We start from the raw sequence: 22149 nt of genomic DNA on the forward strand, positions 1-22149 counted from the left end.
TTAGAGAGACAGAGAGAGGATTAAAAATAAAAAATAAAAAGAATAAAGATAAGAATAACAATAAAAAATAGTAAATGAAAGATATATATATAATAAAATAAACCAAAATGAAAACTAGAAAATAAAAAAAAAAAACCTCCAAGTTCAAATGCAATGAAGTTTCAGTGTCTGTCTCAGTCTCCAATCCTGGAGATGGTGCCTCAGATGTTGTTCTGTAGTTGTCTCATCAAAGGGGATGCATAAAGTAGAACAAAACTGCACAAAAAAAAACAAAAACAAAAAAACCCACAGTGTCCAAATTTCAAATGCAATACCGTTTCAGTAAGTTTTTCACATGCAGGTGTAGTTCAGTTGTTTTCTCATCAAAGGTAGGGAGAGAGAAAAAAAAAAACTGTCTGGAGACAGTTCTGTGAATGGTATCTGCGGCTATGGCTTGCCTGCCTGCTGCTGTCAGCCTGCTGTTGCTGGAGGGGTTATTTATGCAGATCTCAGGAGTGAGCCTAACACTCACCTGGCCCTGCAGGCTTTGTTTATTCAGAGTTCTCCTGTGTGCGAGCCTCTGCTACAAGCTTTCCCCTTTCCAAGCACACAGGAGGAGGTGACACTGCACCTGCTTTCTCAGGCCTGTGTGTTTGTTTACAGCTCACGTGGGAAGTGGGTCTTCCCCCTTCTCCTGTGGAGTTTTCCTCCCACCGCCACTTTTACAAGCTTTCCCACTCCTGATTACTGGGCAATGCTGCTGCTCCTGCCGGCCGGCATGTTTGTTTACAGGTCACATGGGAGGTGGGTCTTCCCCTCTCTCCTGTAGAGTTTTCCTCCCTCCACCACTCTCACAAGCTTTCCCTCTCCTGCTTGCTGGGTGTGCCCCTGCTCAGAGCCTCTCCGGCCAGCCTGGCTTGTTTATTTACAGTTCTGGGAAGGATTCCCTTCCCCCCCATCTTCGGCACTCAGTGTGCCCCACCCTCTTTCCCACGTGTCCTTATTGTTCTTATTGCTTATTACTCAATTTCTCTCTTGTCCCCGGGTGGGGGCCGGTCTGTCCAGGGGGCTATGCTGCTCCAGCCCAGGGTTGTCTGTGGGATTACCATGGTACCGCTAAGCTCACCTTGTCTGCATCTTCCCAAGCCATCTGGGCGCAGGCGACTGGCAGCCCAGGGGCCCTCCTGGTTTCTCCATTTAACGTGAAGTGGACATGCTCTGTGCCGGCTGGAGGTGTGGAGGGGTCAAAGTTTTGCCTCTTCTCGGTGGTTTTGCCTGCAAGGTGTGTCTCCAGCGTCTCTCCAAGATTTCACTATAGGAGACATGCTTTCTGCTTCCTCCCTCTAGCCGCTGTCATCTTGGAATCTGTCCAAATGTGTATTTTGTTTTTTGGCTCTTTTTGGTGAGACTAGCATTTGAACTCAGGGTCTCCAACTTGCAAAGTAGGTGCTCTATTGCTTGAACCAGTCCATTGTGCTTCTGTTAATTTTGGAGATGGAGTCACACAAACTATTTTCCCCCTCTGGCTTTGAATCTTGGTCTTCCCAATCTCAGCCGCCCCAGTACTAGGATTACAGGGATGAGCCACCAGGATCCAGCTTGAAACAGATATGTTTTTAACATTTAACATCAACCCTTAGCAGAAATAGAAAATGCCAGACCTTCATATAGTGACCTCTTTTCTCTGATTGGGAAGTACTGAGTTGGACTTAAGAACCAACCATAGATGTAGTTACTGTTTCCATACAGCATGAAACAAATGAAACCAAATAAAATCTGACTTGAAGCAAAAATCTAAATTTAAAAACATCAAACTTTTAAAAATATTATATATTATTGTTTACTGAAACTATTTTATAGAGTTTACACACTGAAAAATTTCTTCCTTCAGATCGTTAACTTACTTTTGTGTACATCTAGCATGAAACCATGAAAGTGAACCCGTTTTTTCCTCTTCATTTCCACATAGGCATAAAACATGTCCATCACCATTGTCTTCCCTGTACCTTAAAAATAAAAAAAGGTTAAAGAATACTATTGAACAGCATGTACTGATTGCTCATTAGCCTTGATGTAAAGAAACCATACTCTTCTATTAGAAAGCTGAGGAATTATATCACTTAGCCAGGAGCCAGTGGCTTACACCTGAAATCCTAGCTACTTGGGAGGCTGAGAGCAGGAAGATCGAAGTTCAAGGCTAACCCAGGCAAAGAGTTCTCAGACCCCATTGCCAGAATAATCAGAGCAAGAACTGGAGGTGTGGCTTAAGCAGTAGAGCCCCTGCTTTGCAAGACCTGAGTTCAAACTCCAGTCCCACCAAAAAAAAAAAAAAAAAAAAAAAAGAATTGTTACTTTTTTAGAAAGGGATGTTTACTTTGCATTTTAAACTGGCTTAAAAGAAAATTAATCTTATTCTTTTCTGTTAGAATCGTATTTTTAGGAAATACACTTAGTTAACGTTGCAAGGGCTGCTTTCTCCAGAGAACTGTGTCCATAAACTGGTAAAAGTTACATTATCTTCAGCCTTCCCTTCCAAAGACACTAGTATAAATAACATAATTAATTAATTATTGTGTTGTTACTCTGTTTTAGAAGCTGTTTTAAGCATTGTGAAAAAATTCAGAAGTGAAACATAAGAAAATTAAGAGAAAGTGAAAGATTACTAGCTAACATAAATATTGAAAAATGTAGATTAGAGCTGGAGAATGGCCAATTATAACATTTTCCCTAAAGCTGAGAATACAGGTCCTTCAAAATGAGGACTACTTAAGAAATCTGATGTAGTCACTCCTTAAATTACCTAGTTTTCAACACTCTGAAACTTTTAGTTGCTATAATTGTGAATAGTCAACAGCCTGAGTACTTAACACAGGCAGGTACAAAAGTCTTATTCCTTTGCAGAAAGCCCAGCACTTTGGGAACAGTGGCAGTGCCCAAGTCAGTTCATACCCCAGTGTCCTTCAGCAGGCCAGCAGGCCAGGCCTTCACATACCATACTAGTCCCATTTTCTATTGCCCTACTGCCTTCCTCCTCCCCCACCCTTTCCTATCAGGAGCTGAAGCTCAGGAAGTAAGATCTGAGCCTCATCCTTTGGACTTTCTTGAATTCCATAAGATGACTCCAAGCCCATGCCAGCTGATTGCCAGAATGTCTTTTGTATGTGAAAATACAATTCTCAAACTTTTTTTTTTTTTTTTTTTTTTGGTGGCACTGGAGTTTAAACTCTTGCTAGGCAGGCATTCTACCACTTGAATCATTCCATCAGCTCTGTTTTGTGTTGGGTATTTGCAAGAGAGGGTCTCTGAACTATTTGCCCAGGTTGGCTTCAAACCTCAATCCTCCTGATCCCTGCCTCCTGCGTAGCTAGGATTACAGACGTGAGTCATAGGAGCCCAGCTCACAAACAGATTTTTAATGAACAGGTCACTTAAATTAAAAAGTAATTCTTGGCAAAATTTTCAAAAATTCTTTGCAAAATATTTTGCTGAGTGGGAGCAGATTTTAAATCACCACAGTTACCAAAAAAGTAAATTAATAAACTCAAATTCTACTGTATGCAGCATGAGATACATGTGGATCCAGAAAAAGTCCTGCTGGGCTCTGGTGAGTTCATCACAACGAAGGACTGGTGGAATGACTCAAGGTGTAGGCCCTGAATTCAAACCCCGGTACTGCAATAAATAAATAAATAGCCCTGTATTAGTTAACCAAAATGTGAATAGTATATATTAGAACTTAATATTTGTACTCTCTTTAAAATGGGCCTAAAATGTACCAAGGTCATCATATTTCTAGAAAGAAAAGCAAGAGGAAATAATTGGTGGCCCTGGGCCTATAGGTTGGTGGCACATGCTTAGAAAGCATAAGGGTGTGGGTTCAATTCTAGTACTGCCTGCCACCAAAAAAAAGGAAAAAACTATGCTAGGCATAGTGGCATACGCCTGAAATCCCAGCCTTTGGGAGGAAAGGTTGAGGCAGGAGGATCTTGAGTTCAAGGCTAGCCTGGGCTACATAATATAAATAAAATAAATAAATAAATAAATAAGAAATAAAGAGAAAGATAATTAGGCTACATGAAATTTAACCTTTTGAATTTTAAAACCACATAAAAATCCTTATTTATTTAATCAATAAATAAATTCATTTTTACTGAATGTCTACAATGTGTAAGATAATATTTGAGACACTTAGGATAAAATAGTGAACAAAACTGATAAAAACCCTGCCCTCATGGGAAAGATAACCTTATATATGTCTTCAAAATAGAAAGGGCTCTTAGAAACTGCAACAGACATCTTGTTTTGTCTTTTCCTGATTTTTTTCAGGTTTTTTACACTGTCCTAAATCTCTTCCTTCTGAAAACTGCCGCTTTTCTGCTTGATGTGATTCTGAGCATGTCAATCACAGGGTAGGACCCATGTGGTTGGTGCAATTGTGGGCATGTGACCCAATTAAGTCAACACTGTCTAGGGGCATTAATTTGGATTCTGAGGAGGATCCTGCTTCCAGCCTTTCAAGAAAGCAAGCTATACCATCATTAGCAACACCACCAACAACAAGTGTTGGTGAGGATACAGGGGGAGAAAGGAACCCTCTTACACTGTTGGTGGGAATGTAAACTAGTACAACCACTCTGGAAAAAAATTTGGAGGCTACTTAAAAAGCTAAACATTGATCTACCATTTGATCCAGCAATACCACTCTTGGGGATATACCCAAAAGGCTGTGACACAGGTTACTCCAGAGGCACCTGCACACCCATGTTTATTGCGGCACTATTCACAATAGCCAAGTTATGGAAACAGCCAAGATGCCCCACTACCAACGAATGGATCAAGAAAATGTGGTATCTATACACAATGGAATTTTATGCAGCCATGAAGAAGAACGAAATGTTATCATTCGCTGGTAAATGGATGGAATTGGAGAACATCATTCTGAGTGAGGTTAGCCTGGCCCAAAAGACCAAAAATCATATGTTCTCCCTCATATACAGACATTAGATCAAGGGCAAACACAACAAGGGGATTGGACTTTGAGCACATGATAAAAGCGAGCACACAGAAGGGAGGGGTGAGGATAGGTAAGACACCTAAAAAATTAACTAGCATTTGTTGCCCTCAACGCAGAGAAACTAAAGCAGATACCTTAAAAGCAACTGAGGCCAATAGGGGAAGGGGACCAGGAACTAGAGAAAAGGTTAGATAAAGAAGAATTAACCTAGAAGGTAACACACATGCACAGGAAATTAATGTGAGTCAACTCCCTGTATAGCTATCCTTATCTCAACTAGCAAAAACCCTTGGTCCTTCCTATTATTGCTTATACTCTCTCTTCAACAAAATTATTGATAAGGGCAAAATGGTTTCTGCCAGGTATCCAGGGGGTGGTGAGAAGAGGGAGGGGGCGGAATGGGTCGTAAGGGAGGGGGTGGGGGCAGGGGGGAGAAATGACCCAAGCATTATATGCACATTTGAATAATAAAACAATAAAAATAAATAAATAAATAAAATTTTCAGCTGCAAAAAAAAAAAAAAAGAATGAAGCCAACAATAAGGAAAATGGAACCAAAAAATGATAAAGAAAGGGAAGGGATTTGAACAAATCAAGCTGCCATGCAAGTCATCCCTGCCAAAATCAAATTCAACATGCTTTAAAGATGGTGACAGTGTAGACCCTCACCTGTTAAAATCAACCATCTCAAGTATATCATCAAATGTGAGAGAAAAGCAGAAAACCCAGTCTACATAGCCAGTAAAAATGGCTTTCAAAAAGAAAGAAATGGAGATATTTTGAGAAAAACAAAGGTTAAAAGAATTAGTTACCAGCAGACCTCTGTAACAAAAATGTTGAAAAATAGTAATTTATGGTGAAAAATGATAACTGATGAAAATAGATCTACACAAAAAATGAATAATGAAGGAAATGATAAATATTTCTTTCGATAACAATTGTTTAAAACAATAAGCTACATAGAAGTATTATAGGGTTAAAAATCTACCTAGAAGGATAGTATACGATAATGACACAAATATTATTATTGTTAGGTAGATGAGAGAAACAGAAGAATACTATTTTTATTAGCACATATTAATTGCACAAAATGAGGTGTTTCATTGTGATAAAAGAACACTATTATAAAGTTCTACGTAACACAAGTTAAAAGAAGACTGTAATTTAATAAAATGCATTTTTAAACATTAGAGGAACCATTAAAAAAATAAAACAACAAAATGTAAATAATAAAGATACAAAAACAAGTCAATCATGTAAACTAGAAGATACAATTTTTTTAAACTAAGAACAAAAAAGATAAGAAAAACAGAATACAAATAAAAGATCATATTAATAAGTTCAAATGGATCAAACAATCCAGCAAAAAGGCTAAGACAAATGGATAAAAAGCAAAAACTAACCATATTCTCTCTAGAAAACACTCATCTATATAGGCTGAAGCAATAAAATTTTAAAAAGATATGTGCTGCAGATACTCATCAAAAGAAAGCTAGGGTAGTTACATTAATAGTGAACAAACTAGACTGAAGGAAAAGGAATATTGCTAAAGGTAAAGAAAGATATTTCATAATAATAGGAGGATTAACTCATCAAGAAGATACAATGCTAGTTAGGCATGGTGGTGCACACCCGTAAACCCAGTATTTGGACACTGAGACAGAAGGATTGTGAGTTTGAAGTCAGCTGAGCTACACAGTGAGAGCCTATGTGAAAAAATGAAAAAGAGAAAAAGATACAACAATCCTAAATATGTATGTGCCCTCTTAAAGAACCTCAAAGTATATTAAGCAAAACTAATAAAAATGAAATAGAAATAAACTGATCTGCAATTAAAGTTGGAGACATCAACAGTCTTTTTTTTTTTAACACTCCTTTCTTGGTAGTAGAAATAAATAAACAGAAAAGCAGTAAGTGTAGATATAAGATTTCCATAACACTGTCAACCAACTTGACATAATTGACATTTATAGAACATTACACACAGCAATGAAAGGTCATATAGTACTTTATGTACACATGAAATATTTAATAGGATGAACCCTATGTCCTAAGACAAGTTCCCACAAATTTGACAGGACTTAAATTATGCATACATTCTTAGAACACAGAATATGCTCTACCACTCTGCCGATTCTTTTTGTGTTGGTTACGTTTGAGATAGGACCTCGCTTTGTGCCTGGACAGTGATCATCCCCATCTTTGCCTACCAAATAGCTAGGATTACAGGCTCAAGCCACCGTGCTAGACTAGAAAATAAAGTTTTTGCTGCTGTGATGGCCCATGTCTGCTATACCAGTACTTGGGAGACAAGAGGCCGGAGGATCATGAATTCAAAGTCATGAAGTCATGGTTTTGCTAAATAGCAAGACCCTGTCTTAAAAATAAATAAGTAATAAATACATAAAAACAATTAAGTTTCTGAATCAATCATTTAAGTTGCCACAGAGTTAGAAAGGACAGCAAATAAAATTCAAAATAAGTATTTAAGAAAAGAAATAATAATAAAACAAAAATCAATAGATGAGAAATAAAAAAATAGAGAAATCACTAAAACCAGAAGTGATACTTTGAAAACACAAAAACTGATAACAGATAAAACCCTAGCTAAACTAATCAATTTTAAAAAAAGAAACCCTGTGCCTCACACCTGTAATCCTAGTATTTGGGAGGCAGAGGTCAGGAAGGTTATGGTTCAGTCTGGGCAAATAGTTCTCAACACCCTATCTCAAAAATACCCAACACAAAAACAGCCCAGCACAGTGGCTCAAGTGCTAGAGCAGTTGCCTAGCAAACAGGAGGCCCTAAGTTCAAACCCCAGTACCATAAAAAAAAAGAAAAAGAAACACAAATCATCAACATCAGGAATAGAAAAAGTTATCACTACAGTTCCTAAAGACATTAAAAGGATAATAAGAAACTATGATAAATTCATAAAAGGGGTCAATTCCTTGAAAGACATAAATTACCAAAATTGATATAAAAATAAATGGAAAATCTAAATAACTATACTTATTAAAGACATTAAATGTATGATTAATAACTGACCTACAAAAAACACTCCAAGTCCAAATGGCTTAACTAAAGAAAACTATCAACTATATTAGAACTAAATAACACCAATCTTACACAAACTCTTCAGAAAATAGAGGAAGGAATACTTTCCAGTTCATTTCATGAGACTGGCAATATACAAACAGGATAGTACATCTTTATCAAATGAGGCTTATATCAGAAATGCAAGAATGCTCAACATTAAAAATCAGCCAGTATTGGTTGCAGAGTGGCTCAAGAAGTATAGTACCTGCCTAGCAATCACGAGGCCCTGAGTTCAAACCCCAGTACCACACACACACAAAACCTATCAATATAACTCATCGTATTAAAGGTATAAAGGAAAAAAAAAGATTGTCACACAACATTTGAAAAAAATTTAACAGACTTTGGCACATTCATGATTTAAAAAAAACTTTCAGCAAACTAGGAGAAGCAGCAGACTCAACCTGATTTAAGGATAAATATGAAAAAGTATACTGAAAAGATAGTCAACATAACTAATTATTCAAGTAAAGCAAATCAAAACTGCAATGAGATACCAGTTCACCTACATTAGAATGGTTATTACTGAAAAGACATAAATTAACAAGTGGGAGAAGAGGTATAAAACTTGGAACCTTGTGTTTGCTGGTACCTACTGTTGCTGTCAAAAACAGTATGGCAATTCCTCAAAAAAATAAGCGTTAAATGATCTATGATCAAGCAATGGGTACATAAATAAAATAATTGAAAGCAGGTATTTAAACAAATATCTATACATCAATGTTTACTGCAGCATTATTCACAATAGCCAAAAGACAGAACAACCCAAAATATCCATTAAAGGATATGGACAAATAAAATGTGGTGTGTACATATAATATAGCATTACTCAGCCTTAAAAGGAAAGAAATTTCTGATGTTTGCTATACCATAGATGAATCTTGAAGCTAGTTTGGTAAATGAAATAAACCAGACATAAAAAGACAAGTACCAGATGTTTCTACTTACATGAGGAACTTAGAGAAGTCAAACTCATAGAAACAGAAAGTTGAAAGTAGAATGGTAGTTGAGAAGGACTGGAAGATAGGAGAAGGTAAGGGGTGGAACTGGAAATACTGTTTAATGGATATACCAAAGTGCTCAGTAAAATCTTAATTCTTAGAAGGCCTTTAAATGCAGATGTTCTGGAATGTTCTTGCCATTAAAATTTGGCAAGTAATTTAGAATAGCTTAGATTTAAATAGTTTAGAAGTAGTTCAGATATTTACCTAGAAGGTGGGCTCTGGGATCATTGAGTTCAACCAGGTTAGTTTAGAAGAGGAGAAAGTTGCAACCTGTGGAAGTTCCAGCAAGAGAAGTCCATGCCTGCAAGGGTGTAAACAAACACCAGCACCCCAGCATAAAGTGATGGGTACTAGAGACACTACAGCAGTGCTTTTTAAACTGTCACTATATCACAATCACTTTGTCATGAAAGAAACAAAGAAATTTTACTTTTCAAATAGAAAAGTAAATATCAAAATTCATCATGTGGAAAGGTAAGTATTATTTTGTGAAACTATTCTTTTAGGTGTGTGGGAGGGGAGTATACACTCAGCATACAGTAAAACACTGTAGAACTATGGGTCATGTTCAAAAATGATTTGAGGTGCTGGACACTGGTGGCTCACATCTGTAATCCTAGCTATTTGGGAGGCTGAGATTGGGAAGATTGCCAGCTCAGGCATAGTTCATGAGACGCCCCAGTCTCCAAAATAACCAGAGCAAAATGGACTAGAGTTGTGCCTCAAGTGGTAAGAGTGCCTGCTTTGCAAGCACAAACTCTGGTACCAAAAAAAAAAAAGATTTGAGGCCATTGCACCTGTTTCTAATCTTTGAGAGGCCAGATCTGCCTTTACTCACTAAAACATCTCTAAAAGTAACATATTGCTGGGCACAAGGCAGGTGCTCAAAAAATACTTGTCAAGCAGTCAGAAGACCTTGAAAACAGATGGGAGAGGAAACCAATACTAAAATCTACATAGTTCTCAATTTTGTTTTGGTCCTTAAAGACTCATAAGTAAGATCTTATGTTTTTCCCAAAAGAGAATTCTTGTCAAGGGAATAACTTGGACAAACCTAAATTCTAACATCCAATCCCTAATTATGAAGTCAAAAAGAACTACTCGAGAGCACCCCCTGGCGGTCCTTTTTCCCAGCTGTCCATGCAGAAGCAGCAGGAAGTTGAGTACATCACCACCTTCCAGCCTGGAAGAACTATGCTTCCCGACCTTAAAAGCACCCTCTCTTTCAACTGTTGAAGGTTCAGTGCTCAGTGTTAATGTGAAACAGATGAGGCTAAATCAGGAGGCAGCAGAAGGAGGATTGATAAGCAAAATGTACCTTTATTCTCTTCTACTGTCTCAGAGAAATGAAATCAATAGCCCTGCCACCACTGCTGCCAGTCTCCAGGTCAAGTGCTGGAGCCTTGTGAGAAAGCTGTTGCACGACATGAAGAAAGCCACAAAACAAAACTAGCAAAGCTTTTGGCCAATGTATGAATGTGTTAAACGTTCTGTTAATGAAAGTATGTATTTTCAAGATTGCATCATGATGTTAATCCCTCCAGTTTATGTATCAGCTCTGTGGAAGTTCCCTGGATTTAGGGTCCATCTGGGTCAGTCATCTCAACTCATCTATGAAGACAAGAGAGTAGAGTGAAGCAGGTGTGAAGAGCCCAAACGCAGTATAGGAAGGAAGAGTGAGAAATGAAGCACACATCCTCTTTCCCAGTGAGTCTCCTTAGGCTATAATACCCGTTTCTCAAGTCCAAGAAAGGAAACAGTAAAGAGTAAGAGCTTAGCCAGGTGGCGGTGGCTAACACCTGTAATCCTAGCTACTCAGGAGGCAGAGATCAGGAGGATCCTAGTTTGAAGCCAATCACAGGCAAACAGCTTGCAAGACCCTATCTCAAAAAAAAAAAAAAAACCATCACAAAAAAAACTCTGGTGAAGTGGCTCAAGGTGTAGGCCCTGAGTTTAAACCCTAGTACAGGAAAAAAAAAAAAAAAGTAAGAGCTTATGATAGCATTCTGAGGCTATTCTCCCAGATAGCTCCAAAATGACACTTTCACCCATCTTTTATAACCTATATTGTCAGATTCTAAATTGGTGATAGCCATCAAAACATTCATCTCATTCCCTATTTTAAAATTCCTTTCCTTCTTCCTCTCTATATTATAAAGATGTTTCTACCCAAAAGTTATCATACCCCCAGGCTATGTGAACACTCAATGTTATTACATATTTCTTAATTTTTTTCAAGCATTCAGATAAATTACTTGCATCTCCCCTCACTTAGTTAGAATATGGTCATATTTTCCATTTTGTTTTTATTATTATTATTCATTTTGAAGAAGTAGAAACAGTTGTATTGTATTAATCATTTCCATTTTATGATTAAGTGGTTATGGTAACGGGAAACAAAGCTGCTGATTTTCACAATAACTACACGTAAAAGTGAAGGTAGAGGAAGTAAGCTGTTCTCAGAAGCAAAGAGAACAGAACAAGCTCTGTTAGTGGTACCCAAAAACACACACACATAAACTGATTAAGCATGTTATAAATAAGTAGGGGGGTAGGTAAAGGAGAAAGATGGACGGGGTGGATTCAACTATGATATATTATAAGCACATTTGTAAACATCACAATACTCCCAATAGAACAATAATATGATAATAAATAAGTAAGAAGTAAATACACACTGGTCTCAAAATTCCAATTAGCCAGTGAACTAAAAAAAAAGAGATTCCTAAGTAGAATAGAATAGGATGCATTATACAATAGATAATAATAGAACAGAATTTGAGATATTTTTAAGTGAAGAGAAAAAAACTTGAGCTTCTTTAATATTTTTAAATCTGTAATTTTTTTAAGAACTTGAGGCCATGCACAGTGGTACATACTTGTAATCCCAGCTACTCAGGAATATCACTGCTCAAGGCAAAAAGTTAGTGAGAGCCCATATCAACAAGTAATCCCAGCTACAAAGGAAGGCACAGATAGAATTGCAGTCTGAAGCCAAATATATGAGACCCAACTGGGCTGGGGGTGTGGCTCAAGTGGTACAGCACCTGCCTCGCAAGCATGAAGCCCTGAATTCAAACCCAGCACCACCAAAAAAAAAGAAGAAGAACTAGAAGAATTTTATAAGGCATTAGTAATCAAATCGAAGAAGAGGAGATAAGAATTAACAATTTATCTTAAGACACTCTAACCACTTTCTCAACTTTTTTTTTTTTGTCCCAAAAATCATAGTAAGAAAATAAGCTGTGCCATGACTCCCTCGTAACACCGATGTGCTATGGCTCTAGGCGGTCCTGGAGCGTGTGTATTAATCTAGGTCCAAACTGCTCTCCTTATGGGGAGATGTGAGTTTTAGAATGCCAGTAAAAGAAAAACTTGATAAGGACAAAGACAATGGAACCAAGTGAAGTAGAAGCCACCTCCGTGACATCAGTGAATGTAGGTAACTAGGGAGAGGTTTAGGCCTCAGAGCAAAGGATCTGTACGAAGGAAATGGAAACTAGAAAACAGAAGATTTCAGCAAGAATAAGGTCAAGGGAGACCTCAGGAGAAGACATGACCTGATTAGGAAAGTCAGGATTTGGGGACTTATGTTGTAGTCTTGTTTAATTTTGCTTTGTTTTATTTCCCTGTGTAGCCCAAAATGGTCTCAAAGTAAACCTCAGAATGTTCCCAATAAATATGTGTCTCTGTGCGCAATATATAGAAGAGACCAACAATATGTCACCACTCACGCATTTAGAGTATCTCCTAATTAAAGATAAGTAACAGGCACAGTAGTGCATGCCTGTAGTCCTGACACTTGGCAGACTGAGCCAGGAGGATCACTTGACTCCATGAATTTGAGACCAACCTGGGCAACACAGTAAGACCCTGTCTCAAAACAAAACAAAACAACTAAGTAGTTAATTGAAAGGCTTAGATTATAAATAGAAATATGAGTTAAAATTAAAAGTAAACATGAAAAAATTTAAAAAAAATTAAGCTCAATCAAATAGCACTAGGTTACAATACCCTGGCTTATCCATAACCTATCCACACGTTACTTTCCTCCTGGAGATCAACTACTTTACATGTTACGTAATGCTTGCACCTAACATAGTAACTAATTCTACCTAAAGTTACAGCCGCATCCTACGTGAAAGGAAAGGTGAAAGCTGAGAAAATTGCCCTCTCCTCCCCTACTTCACCCTGTGGTGGTGGACTGAGGGATGGAAATGAAGTTACCCCTGAGCAAAAGCTGGAAAATTATCTGATTGGCCCATCCAAAATTTATTTGAACACTTACCAACATCTCCATAAACATATAGGCCCCTTGGAGGTTTGTTCCTTGAAAAAAGCTGCAAATTAAGAACAAATTATAAATCTCCATCATGAAAATAATGAAATATAATCACATACATACTGTTTCTAACTGTACTATATACAGGACTTAGACAGACTATTACACACAATAACTAGAAAAAACTTGATGTAAAAAATCTGTGAAGCCAGAATATTATGCAGCCTTTAAAAAGAAGGAAGTTCTAACACAGCTTATAAAATGGATAAACCCTGAGGACACTGGAATAAGACAGCCACAAAAAGACAAATACCGTATGATTCTACCTTTATTTATTTATTTATTTATTTATTGGTGGGACTGGGGTTTGAACTCAGTCAGGGCTTCGTGATTATAAAGCAGGCGTCCTACCACTTGAGCCCACTCCAGTCTATTTTGCTCTGGTTATTTTGGAGATTGGGTTGCTTGAACTACTTGCTCAGGCTGGCCTCAAACTTCAGTCCTCTGGATCACAGCCCCCAAGTAACTAGGAGCACCAGTGCTCAGCTTGTATGATTGTACTTATATGAAGTACTTAAGAGTAGTCAAAAAATCACAGAGACTACTGGGCGTGGTGGTTCACACCTGTAATCCTGGCAACTCCAGAAGTTGAGGAGGAGGATCTCAAGTTTGAGGTCAGCCTCAAATACACAGCAAGACCCTGTCTCAAAAAAAGAAAAAGGGTAAAACTATTACATGACCTAGCAAATCTTTCTGGGAATACACTGAAATGAAATCACCACCTCATAAAGATGTCTGCATTTCCCATGTTTATTACAGCATTATTTACAAAAGCCAGATATGGAAACAACCCATGTGCCCATGTATGGATGAATGGATAAAGAAATTATGGTATTACATACAATGTATTATTCTTCTTTAAATAAAAAAGAGATCTTGTCATTTGCAACAACACGGGTATACCTAAAGGACATTACACTAGTGAAATAAGCCAGACACAGAAAGAAAACTATTGTGTCATCTCATTTATAGGTGCAATCCAAAACACAAATTATAAAAACAAATTCAAACACCTAGAGAGCTGAGAATGTAGTTCAGTGATAGAGCACTTGCCTACCATGTGCAAGACTCTGGTTTCAAACTCCAGCACTACAAAAGGAAAAAAAAAAAAAAAACAGATACCTAGAAACAGAAAATAAAATAGTGGTTATGGGTGAAATTGTAAGATGCAATTATGCAAGTAAATAAAACTATAAAGCAAGAATAAATTGTTGTTTACCACCAAAAAAAAGATTTAATAGCCTGTGCTGGCTGAGTGACTCAAGTGGTAGAGTACCTGCTAGCAAGTGCAAGGTCCTGAGTCCAAATCCCAGTACCACCAAAAAAGACAAAAAAAGCTAGATTTCAGGATATATCCCATAATGCTTTTGTTTTATAATCTATGGATTAATTCCAACTTGCCTCAGAAACCTGTCTACTAAATTCATTCCCCGACTCCAGCATGCTCTTCTGGACCTCGCCCTGGTTTAAGCCAGGCAAGCAGTTCTCTACTTTGATTCTGCCATCTGGACAGCTTCTTTATGTTTCTCTGCATGTCAACTCTCCATCTAGTCTTAAATCTCAACTGAAAACAGATTGACACTCCTTCCAAAATCTCTTAATTTTTCTCTTTCTTTCTTTTCTATGAACCTTTATTGTATACTAGTTATTCTATTTTCATCTTGCCAGAAAAAGTTTTATGCTCTAAACAATTTTAGAACAACTTCAAATTGGGAAAGACCAAATAAACTCTAGTAATCTGAGGCAGGAAGATTCTGGGTTGAAGGCCAGCCTGGGCTGTAAAGCAAGATTCTACCTCAAAAAAGCAAAGCAAAACACACTTAAAACCAACCTGTGTGAAGAATATGCTGCCGCAGCTAACTGTAATCATTAAACAGGCTTTCCATGTTTTATAGTGCATATTAATTATGCAATGTGGGGGGTTCATTGTGATATTTTCATATATACGTTTAATAGACTTTATCATATTCACCCTCCATTACTCTTTTTTATTCCTCCTCCCCCCATTTTTAGCCGTTCTTGCCATTTTTAAATGGGTTTTATTATAACCTTTTCATACATCCATACAATGTACTTCAATCATATGCTCCCCACCTCTCACTCTCTTTCCCCACACAGACCTCTCAGTGGCTCCCTCTCAAATAGTTCACCATTTATATTCACATTCGTTTCTTTGATACAGCTTTTGCAAATGAGAGAAAACATGCAGCATTTGTCTTTCTGAATCTGGCTTATTTTACTTAACATGATGATCTCCAGTCCCACTCACTTTTCTGATGTTGACACAATTTTGTTTTTGAGTTTTGTTTTTGGTTTCTGTTTTGTTTTTATGGTACTGGGGTTTGAACTCAGGGCCTCATGTTTGCTAGGCAGGCATGCTACCACTTGAGTCACTCCACCAATCCTCTTTTGGGTGCGTGTTGGATATTTCTGAGATAGGGTCTTGCTTTCATTTTGCTTGGACTGGCCTCAAACCACAAACCTCCTGATCTCTGCTTCCTGAGTAACCAGAAGTACAGGTGTGAGCCACCAGTGCCCAACTAATTTCATTCTTCTTTATAGCTGAATAATACTCCATAGCATCTATATACCACCTTTTCTCTATCCATTCATCCAATGATGGGCACCTAAGTTGATTCCATAACTTGGCTATTATGAATAGTACTATTATAAACACAAGTGTGCAGGTATCTCTATTGCATGTTGACTTACATTGGATATATGCCCAATGTAAGAGTGATATAGCAGGTCATATGGTGGTTCTAATTTTAGTTTTTTGAGGAATCACCATAATGATTTTCACAGGGGCTGAATTAATATACATTCTTACCAACAGTGTATGGGGTTCCTTTTTCCCAAATCCTCACCAACATTTGCTGTTGTTTGTTTTCTTGATGATTGCCATTCTGACTGGGGTGAGATGGAATCTCTGAGTTGTTTTGATTTGCTTGAAAAATATTTTGTGTGAATACTTTAAGGAATAGATTTATTCTAGTTCTATTCAGATGCTACAACCAATGAAGTTCAAGCAAAAAAATTAACAAAGACAGGGGAAGAGATGGCATGGTAAGAACTCAATACTGCTATAAAAAAGTAATATGCAGGACTTTCAGCGTTACACAGTGGTAGAGCACTTGCCTAGCAAGTGAGAAGCCCTGGGTTCAAGCTCTACCACCAAAACAAACAAATAAAAATAGCACTCATAATTCTAACTTTTCTTTTTCCAACTCATAATTCAACATATTTTAGAAAGAACATGTTGGAAGATAGTGATAACCTATCACCTACCTCCAGTAAGCATAAAAGATACGGCAGAAGAGTTCTGGAGTTGGGAACAAATCCTAGCTCTGCTGCTTCTTAGCTATGTGACACCGGGTAAGCCATATCAAGCCTCCAACCTGCTGCTCCTTATCTCATGGACACAGGGCAGAGCACAGGGAGTTCCCACTCATTGCACACCTCGTCATACCTAATCACAAGGCCCACTCACTCACACTGAAGACTACAAACTCCATGTGCTGTTCATGCCTAGACACAGCACACATCTGTGGCACTCCCTTCTTAAAGATCTGAGTAATAAGATGGTGTAATTTTTCATTTATATAAACTTTATACCCAACAAATCAAGGACACATTCAGGAACACATGGAAGAATTTCAAAGACAGCCCATATAATAAGCCATTAAGGAAAACTTAATAAATGTCAAAGACTCAAATGTACAGCAACTATGATGCAGTAAAATTACAAATAAACGATAGGAGGATAACTAAACATAGAAAAAAATCTTACACGAGGATATCTACTGTCTCATCACCTTCACCCAGTCTACTGAAGGCTGCTAGAAAAGTCCCATAGTCTTGCAGAGTGAACAAGGCCCTCCATGTTATCAACAGTTCGGCTCCTTAGTTAGCTCACTCTGTCTCTGCAATGATCCTCTGGAACTTTCTCAGCAACCTTCAAGCTAACCTATACTTTTCACTTTCAGAAGATGTTTCTGGCTGCTTTATAAAAAGAAGGCAGAAGCATTGGGCTGGAACTCCTACTTTCTATATGAAATTGCAGCCCCACCCGTATCTGCACACTCCCTTTTCTCCCTCCCTCCTGGGCAAAAAACAAAAATGATGATTCTTCTATCAAGGTCTGGGTTTCATCACCCCTCCCCTTTCCAGGAACCACAGCCCATCAAATTACATTTTTCTTTTCTTGTGATCCTCCTCATCAACACCTTTATAAATGTCTTCCTGTTCACTTTTTCAATCTTTTTTTTTAGGGGGTGGGATTGGGGTTTGAACTCAGGGGTTCATACTTGCAAAGCAGGCACTGGCAAAGAGGCACTCTACAGCTTGAACCATGCCTCCAGTTCATTTTGCTCTGGTTATTTTAGAGATGGAGTCTCAAGAACTATTTGTCTAGACTGTCCTCAAACCACAATCTTCCTGAAATGCTCTCAAGTAGCTAGGATTACGGGCATGGGCCACAAGCACCCAGCTTACTTTTTCAATTTTTAAGTATATTGTCTTATAGAAACTATAAGGGAAAAAAAAGTACATTAAAAAGTTAAATTCAAACTTTTTGTTTGGAAAAAAATACTAGGAGAGGTAAAAAGGCAAATAATAAACTGCAAAATAATTTCACATTACAGATAAGAACTTATTTTCTTAGTAAACCAAAAGCTTTTATAAATCAGTAAGAAAATCAAATGCAAATAGATTAAACCTTTGAAAGAATAAACTTATTCACAAATTTTATTTTCCTTTTTTTGGTGCTAGAGATCTATCACAGGCCTTACACATGACAGGAAAGCACTCTACCACAGGGTACATGCCCATGTAACAATGAAATATCATGACGAATATCCACAAGCATAAGCAAACACACGATTGTTAAAAGTGTAGGGAGAGACGGAAGTTCACAGCCAGTAGGAATATGAATTGTTGCAATCTCATTTGAGGCAACTTGGCATTGCCCGTCAGAATGTAAAGTACATATTCCAGTTCTGGATTTTCTCCGTTCATGTTCGCCAAGATGCATGTATAGTTCTTTTTTTGTTTGTATGTTTGTTTTGGTGGTACTGGAGTTTGAACTCAGGGCTTTCTACTTGCTAGGCAGGCACTTTACAACTTGAGCCATACCTCCAGCCCACATGTATAGTTCAGGATGAAATACTATGTTGCTGTTAAAAAGCTATTAAATTACAAGGGGAAAAAGAAAAAGGAAAAGGTCATTTGAATACAGAACAGTCATATGATCAAATTAAAAACAAAGGTGTCACTTATAAGAACTAGAAAATGCAGAATGGAATGTTCTAGATAAAGTGTTCAAATTTGTTGTCATTGTTGCTTTTTTTATTTTTATTTTTTGGTGATAATGGTGTTTGAACTCAGGACCTGATACTTTCTAGGCAAACGCTCTACCACTGTAGCCACTTTGCCAGCCCGTTCTGCTCCAGTTATTTTTGATACAGGATCTTGCTTTATGCCCAGGCCAGCCTGGACAGCTGTCTTCCTGTTTGTGCTTCCCTGAGTGGCTAGCGATGACAGGTGCACGCCACTGCAAACAGCCTTTGGTTGAGATGGAGTCTTTTGAACTTTTTACCCAGACTGGCTTCAAACTGCTATCCTCCAGCTCTCTGCCTTCCAAGCAGTTAGGATTATAGGCTTGAGCCACAGCTCCTGGCGTGCATACATGCGTGTTACTGAGGACAGAATCCAAGGCCTTAAGTATGATGCAAAGCAGGTATTCTACTACTGAGCTACATCTCCACCTCTTTTTAAAAATTTTTTATTTTGAAACAAGATCTCACTAACTTCCCCAGACTGGCCTTTAACTTTCAATGCTCCTGCCTTGACCTCCTGAGTAACTGAGATTACAGATGTGTGCCATCATACCCAGCAGCTGTTGTACACACTGTAGTTCCATTATATAAGAAATAAGGGTGTGAACATACAAACACACACATACACAAGCTTGTAAAGGCTTAGAAAATTTCTGGAGGGTGCCACAAGAAAATCAACAGTGAACAATTGTAAAGGGAACTTCATTTTAATTGTATATTCTTTTATATTGTTTTGTTACCAAATACATACGATTTTTCTTTCCTTTTTATTAGAGAGAATAATTTTAGCTGGGCATGGAGGTACATGTCTATAATCCCAGCACTTGGGAGGCTAAAACAGGAGGATCAAGAGTTTGAGGCTAAAGCTAGGCACTGGTGGCTCACACCTGTAATCCTACCTACTTCAGCGGATGAGATCAGGTGGATCACAATTTGTGGCCAGCCCAGGCAAATAGTTTGTGAGATCTCATCTCCAATATAACCAGAGCAAAATGGCCTAGAGGTGTGGCTCAAATGGTAGAGTGCCTGCTTTGCAAGTACAGAGCCCTGAGCTCAAAGTCCAGACCCATCAAAATTAAAATAGAGTTTAAGGCCAGCCTGAACTACGTAGAAACCAAAACCAAAAAGTAAAAAGGGTGATTTAGAGAAGAGCTAGTCCTCTGCCAAAGGACCAATTAGCCACAGCACTACAAGGATAAAGGAATAAAAAAGGTACTAGATGAAAGAAGATGGGACAGCGATGACATCAGCTGACTACAGATTTTAACAAAGTTTTGCAAGATAGAACATAACCAGAGTTCTAGGCCAGAGGCCCAACTCCAGAGGTTCTGCATACCAGCTGTGACCACTTGCCCCAATACGCCAAATAGACATGGTGATGGCAGAAAGCAGAGAAAGGTTTATTATACAACACAATCACACTGTGCAAAGTAAGCATTTCAGCCCATCTTCAGGGTGCAGACATGAGCTTTAGGCTTAAACAGAGGAAGAACTGGAGAAGGGAGTGAGAAGTATAATTATCAAACAGTTCCAGGCAAAGTGTGGCTTGGCTGATTATCATGAGGAGAAGAGGGTTCTGCCATTACTTGAGGAGAGCAATCTGGTCAGCATAAGAAAGTCATTGTTGTCTGCAGCAATTTCAACTCTTGTCACAGATGTTTATCCAGCATCCCTGTCCTTCCTGAATTCCAAGATGATTGCAGGGGATAAAGACTCAGAGTAAAGAAGGCAGGTGTAAAATGGAGGCAGGGATACCAAGCTTTTCTCCTGCTTTTAGTTACCCTTTGGATACTTGCAGGCCCAAGGGAGGAATCAGTGCTTTTGAGCAAAAGCAGTTTCTAAATACCTGTTATAAGAACATTCACAAAGGAGGGCTAACTAAGAAGCAAGATGGGGAAGTCAGAGTACAGTGACCCTGAAGAAAGATGCCTTGAGGATGGACAGTGGCGAGGGTGAAGGCCTTGGATACAGAGGTCCTGTGGAGAGACGGAGGAAAGAGAAGAGGGCAGGAGGAAACAAACATCTTAATGTAGAACAATCACATACAACCACTCCCATCCCCTATAGCTGCCTGCATGAGGAAGCAGGCTTCTAGGCTACCCCCAGCTTCCAAGCAAACATACTAAAGCCTCTTCTCAGACCACACCAAGCATGCGGTCTCCATTCTGTGAGTAGGCCTTTCGGGCCGATTAAAGAGGTCAACAGACCACACAGAACATAGCCCTCAAGGTTTCCAGATGTCTTTAGACTCTAAATTTCCTATTAGAGTTTGAACTTTTAAACTCTACTGGGTCCTCCTTGTGGCACGCATAGAGACTTAATCACCTTAGCACACACAGAATAAAACACACAATAGACACCATAGGGTGGCAGAATCTGCCACCCCAAAATATGCCACTTCAGCATAAAGATTATTTGAGTTAAAGACACTTGAAAAACAGCAGATGCAAGAAGGCCACTCTGATCTCTCCTTTTCTTTTTGAAAAGCAGGAGATGAAATATCCATGTGAAAGAGCCCCTCCCTACACTAGGTGGGAAAAACAGCCATGCAGCTGCCATGACTTTTGAGGTGGAAATGACCCCAACTCCTAGTTCTATCCCCACCTAAGAAGATAAAGGGTTCAGAAGTGGGTTTATGACCCAAATTTGATTAAGCAGTCTTCTGCTGCTCAATAGCTGAAGAAAGAAATGAAAACTGTCCCACATATCTGGCATGGTAGTGCCTGCCGATAATCCCAGCACAGGAGGATTGCAGTTCCAGGCCAGGCCAGTCCAGGCAGTTAGTATGAGACACCATGTGGAAATCAAACTAAATAAAAACAAAAAGGGACTGAGGATATGGCTCAAGTGGTAGAGTGCTTGCCTAGCAAGCACAAAGCCCTGAGTTCAAATTACAGTACCACCAAAAAAAAAAAGAAGAAGAAGATGACTACAAAAGAAAGAAAAGAAAATGGTTCCTGTTCTCAAGGAACCCACAGACTAGAAAAGAGACAAAACATAAATAACACAATACACAGGGCATAACACATACAGTGTGTGTGTAAAAGGCACACATGCTATCATGTACTACATGCTCAAAACAACATGAAGAATTTAAGTTCTCAAACTGAGGCACCTGGAACACTGCAGCAAATTTGCAGGACCTGAGGGGTATTTTATTTTGAAAGAAACACAGCAACATTTGCTGTATACCAGACAAAGTATTACCTTGAGGTAGTTTACATTTTCAATGTTGGATCACAATTCCTTGTTTTCAAAAATGTCTTATCTTTATGAATCTAGGTTTCAAAGATTGCTTGGATTTTAAAAAGCAAGTACTGTACAAAAATCAGTATGTGGCAGAAAATAAGGAAGGCAATGTCCAATCTGACTGCA

The 22149-nt window shown here is 38.4% G+C and overlaps 1 protein-coding gene across 7 annotated transcripts in view; it reads right to left on the minus strand.

The window, feature by feature from the left end:
- Afg1l (AFG1 like ATPase) overlaps positions 1–22149 on the minus strand; it is a 211823-nt gene that overhangs the window by 148886 nt on the left and 40788 nt on the right. For 5 of the 7 annotated variants that reach the window (XM_074077257.1, XM_074077273.1, XM_074077281.1 and 2 more), the window contains 2 exons: positions 13385–13436; positions 1884–1985 (listed from right to left, as the gene is read on the minus strand). In XM_074077257.1, the coding sequence (XP_073933358.1) occupies positions 1884–1985; positions 13385–13436 (154 nt within the window). The remainder of the gene's footprint in view (positions 1–1883; positions 1986–13384; positions 13437–22149) is intronic. The other 2 variants (XM_074077264.1, XM_074077290.1) reach the window with 1 other exon arrangement.

Source organism: Castor canadensis, chromosome 1 (genome assembly GCF_047511655.1).
Source record: "Castor canadensis chromosome 1, mCasCan1.hap1v2, whole genome shotgun sequence".
Taxonomy (NCBI): domain Eukaryota; kingdom Metazoa; phylum Chordata; class Mammalia; order Rodentia; family Castoridae; genus Castor; species Castor canadensis.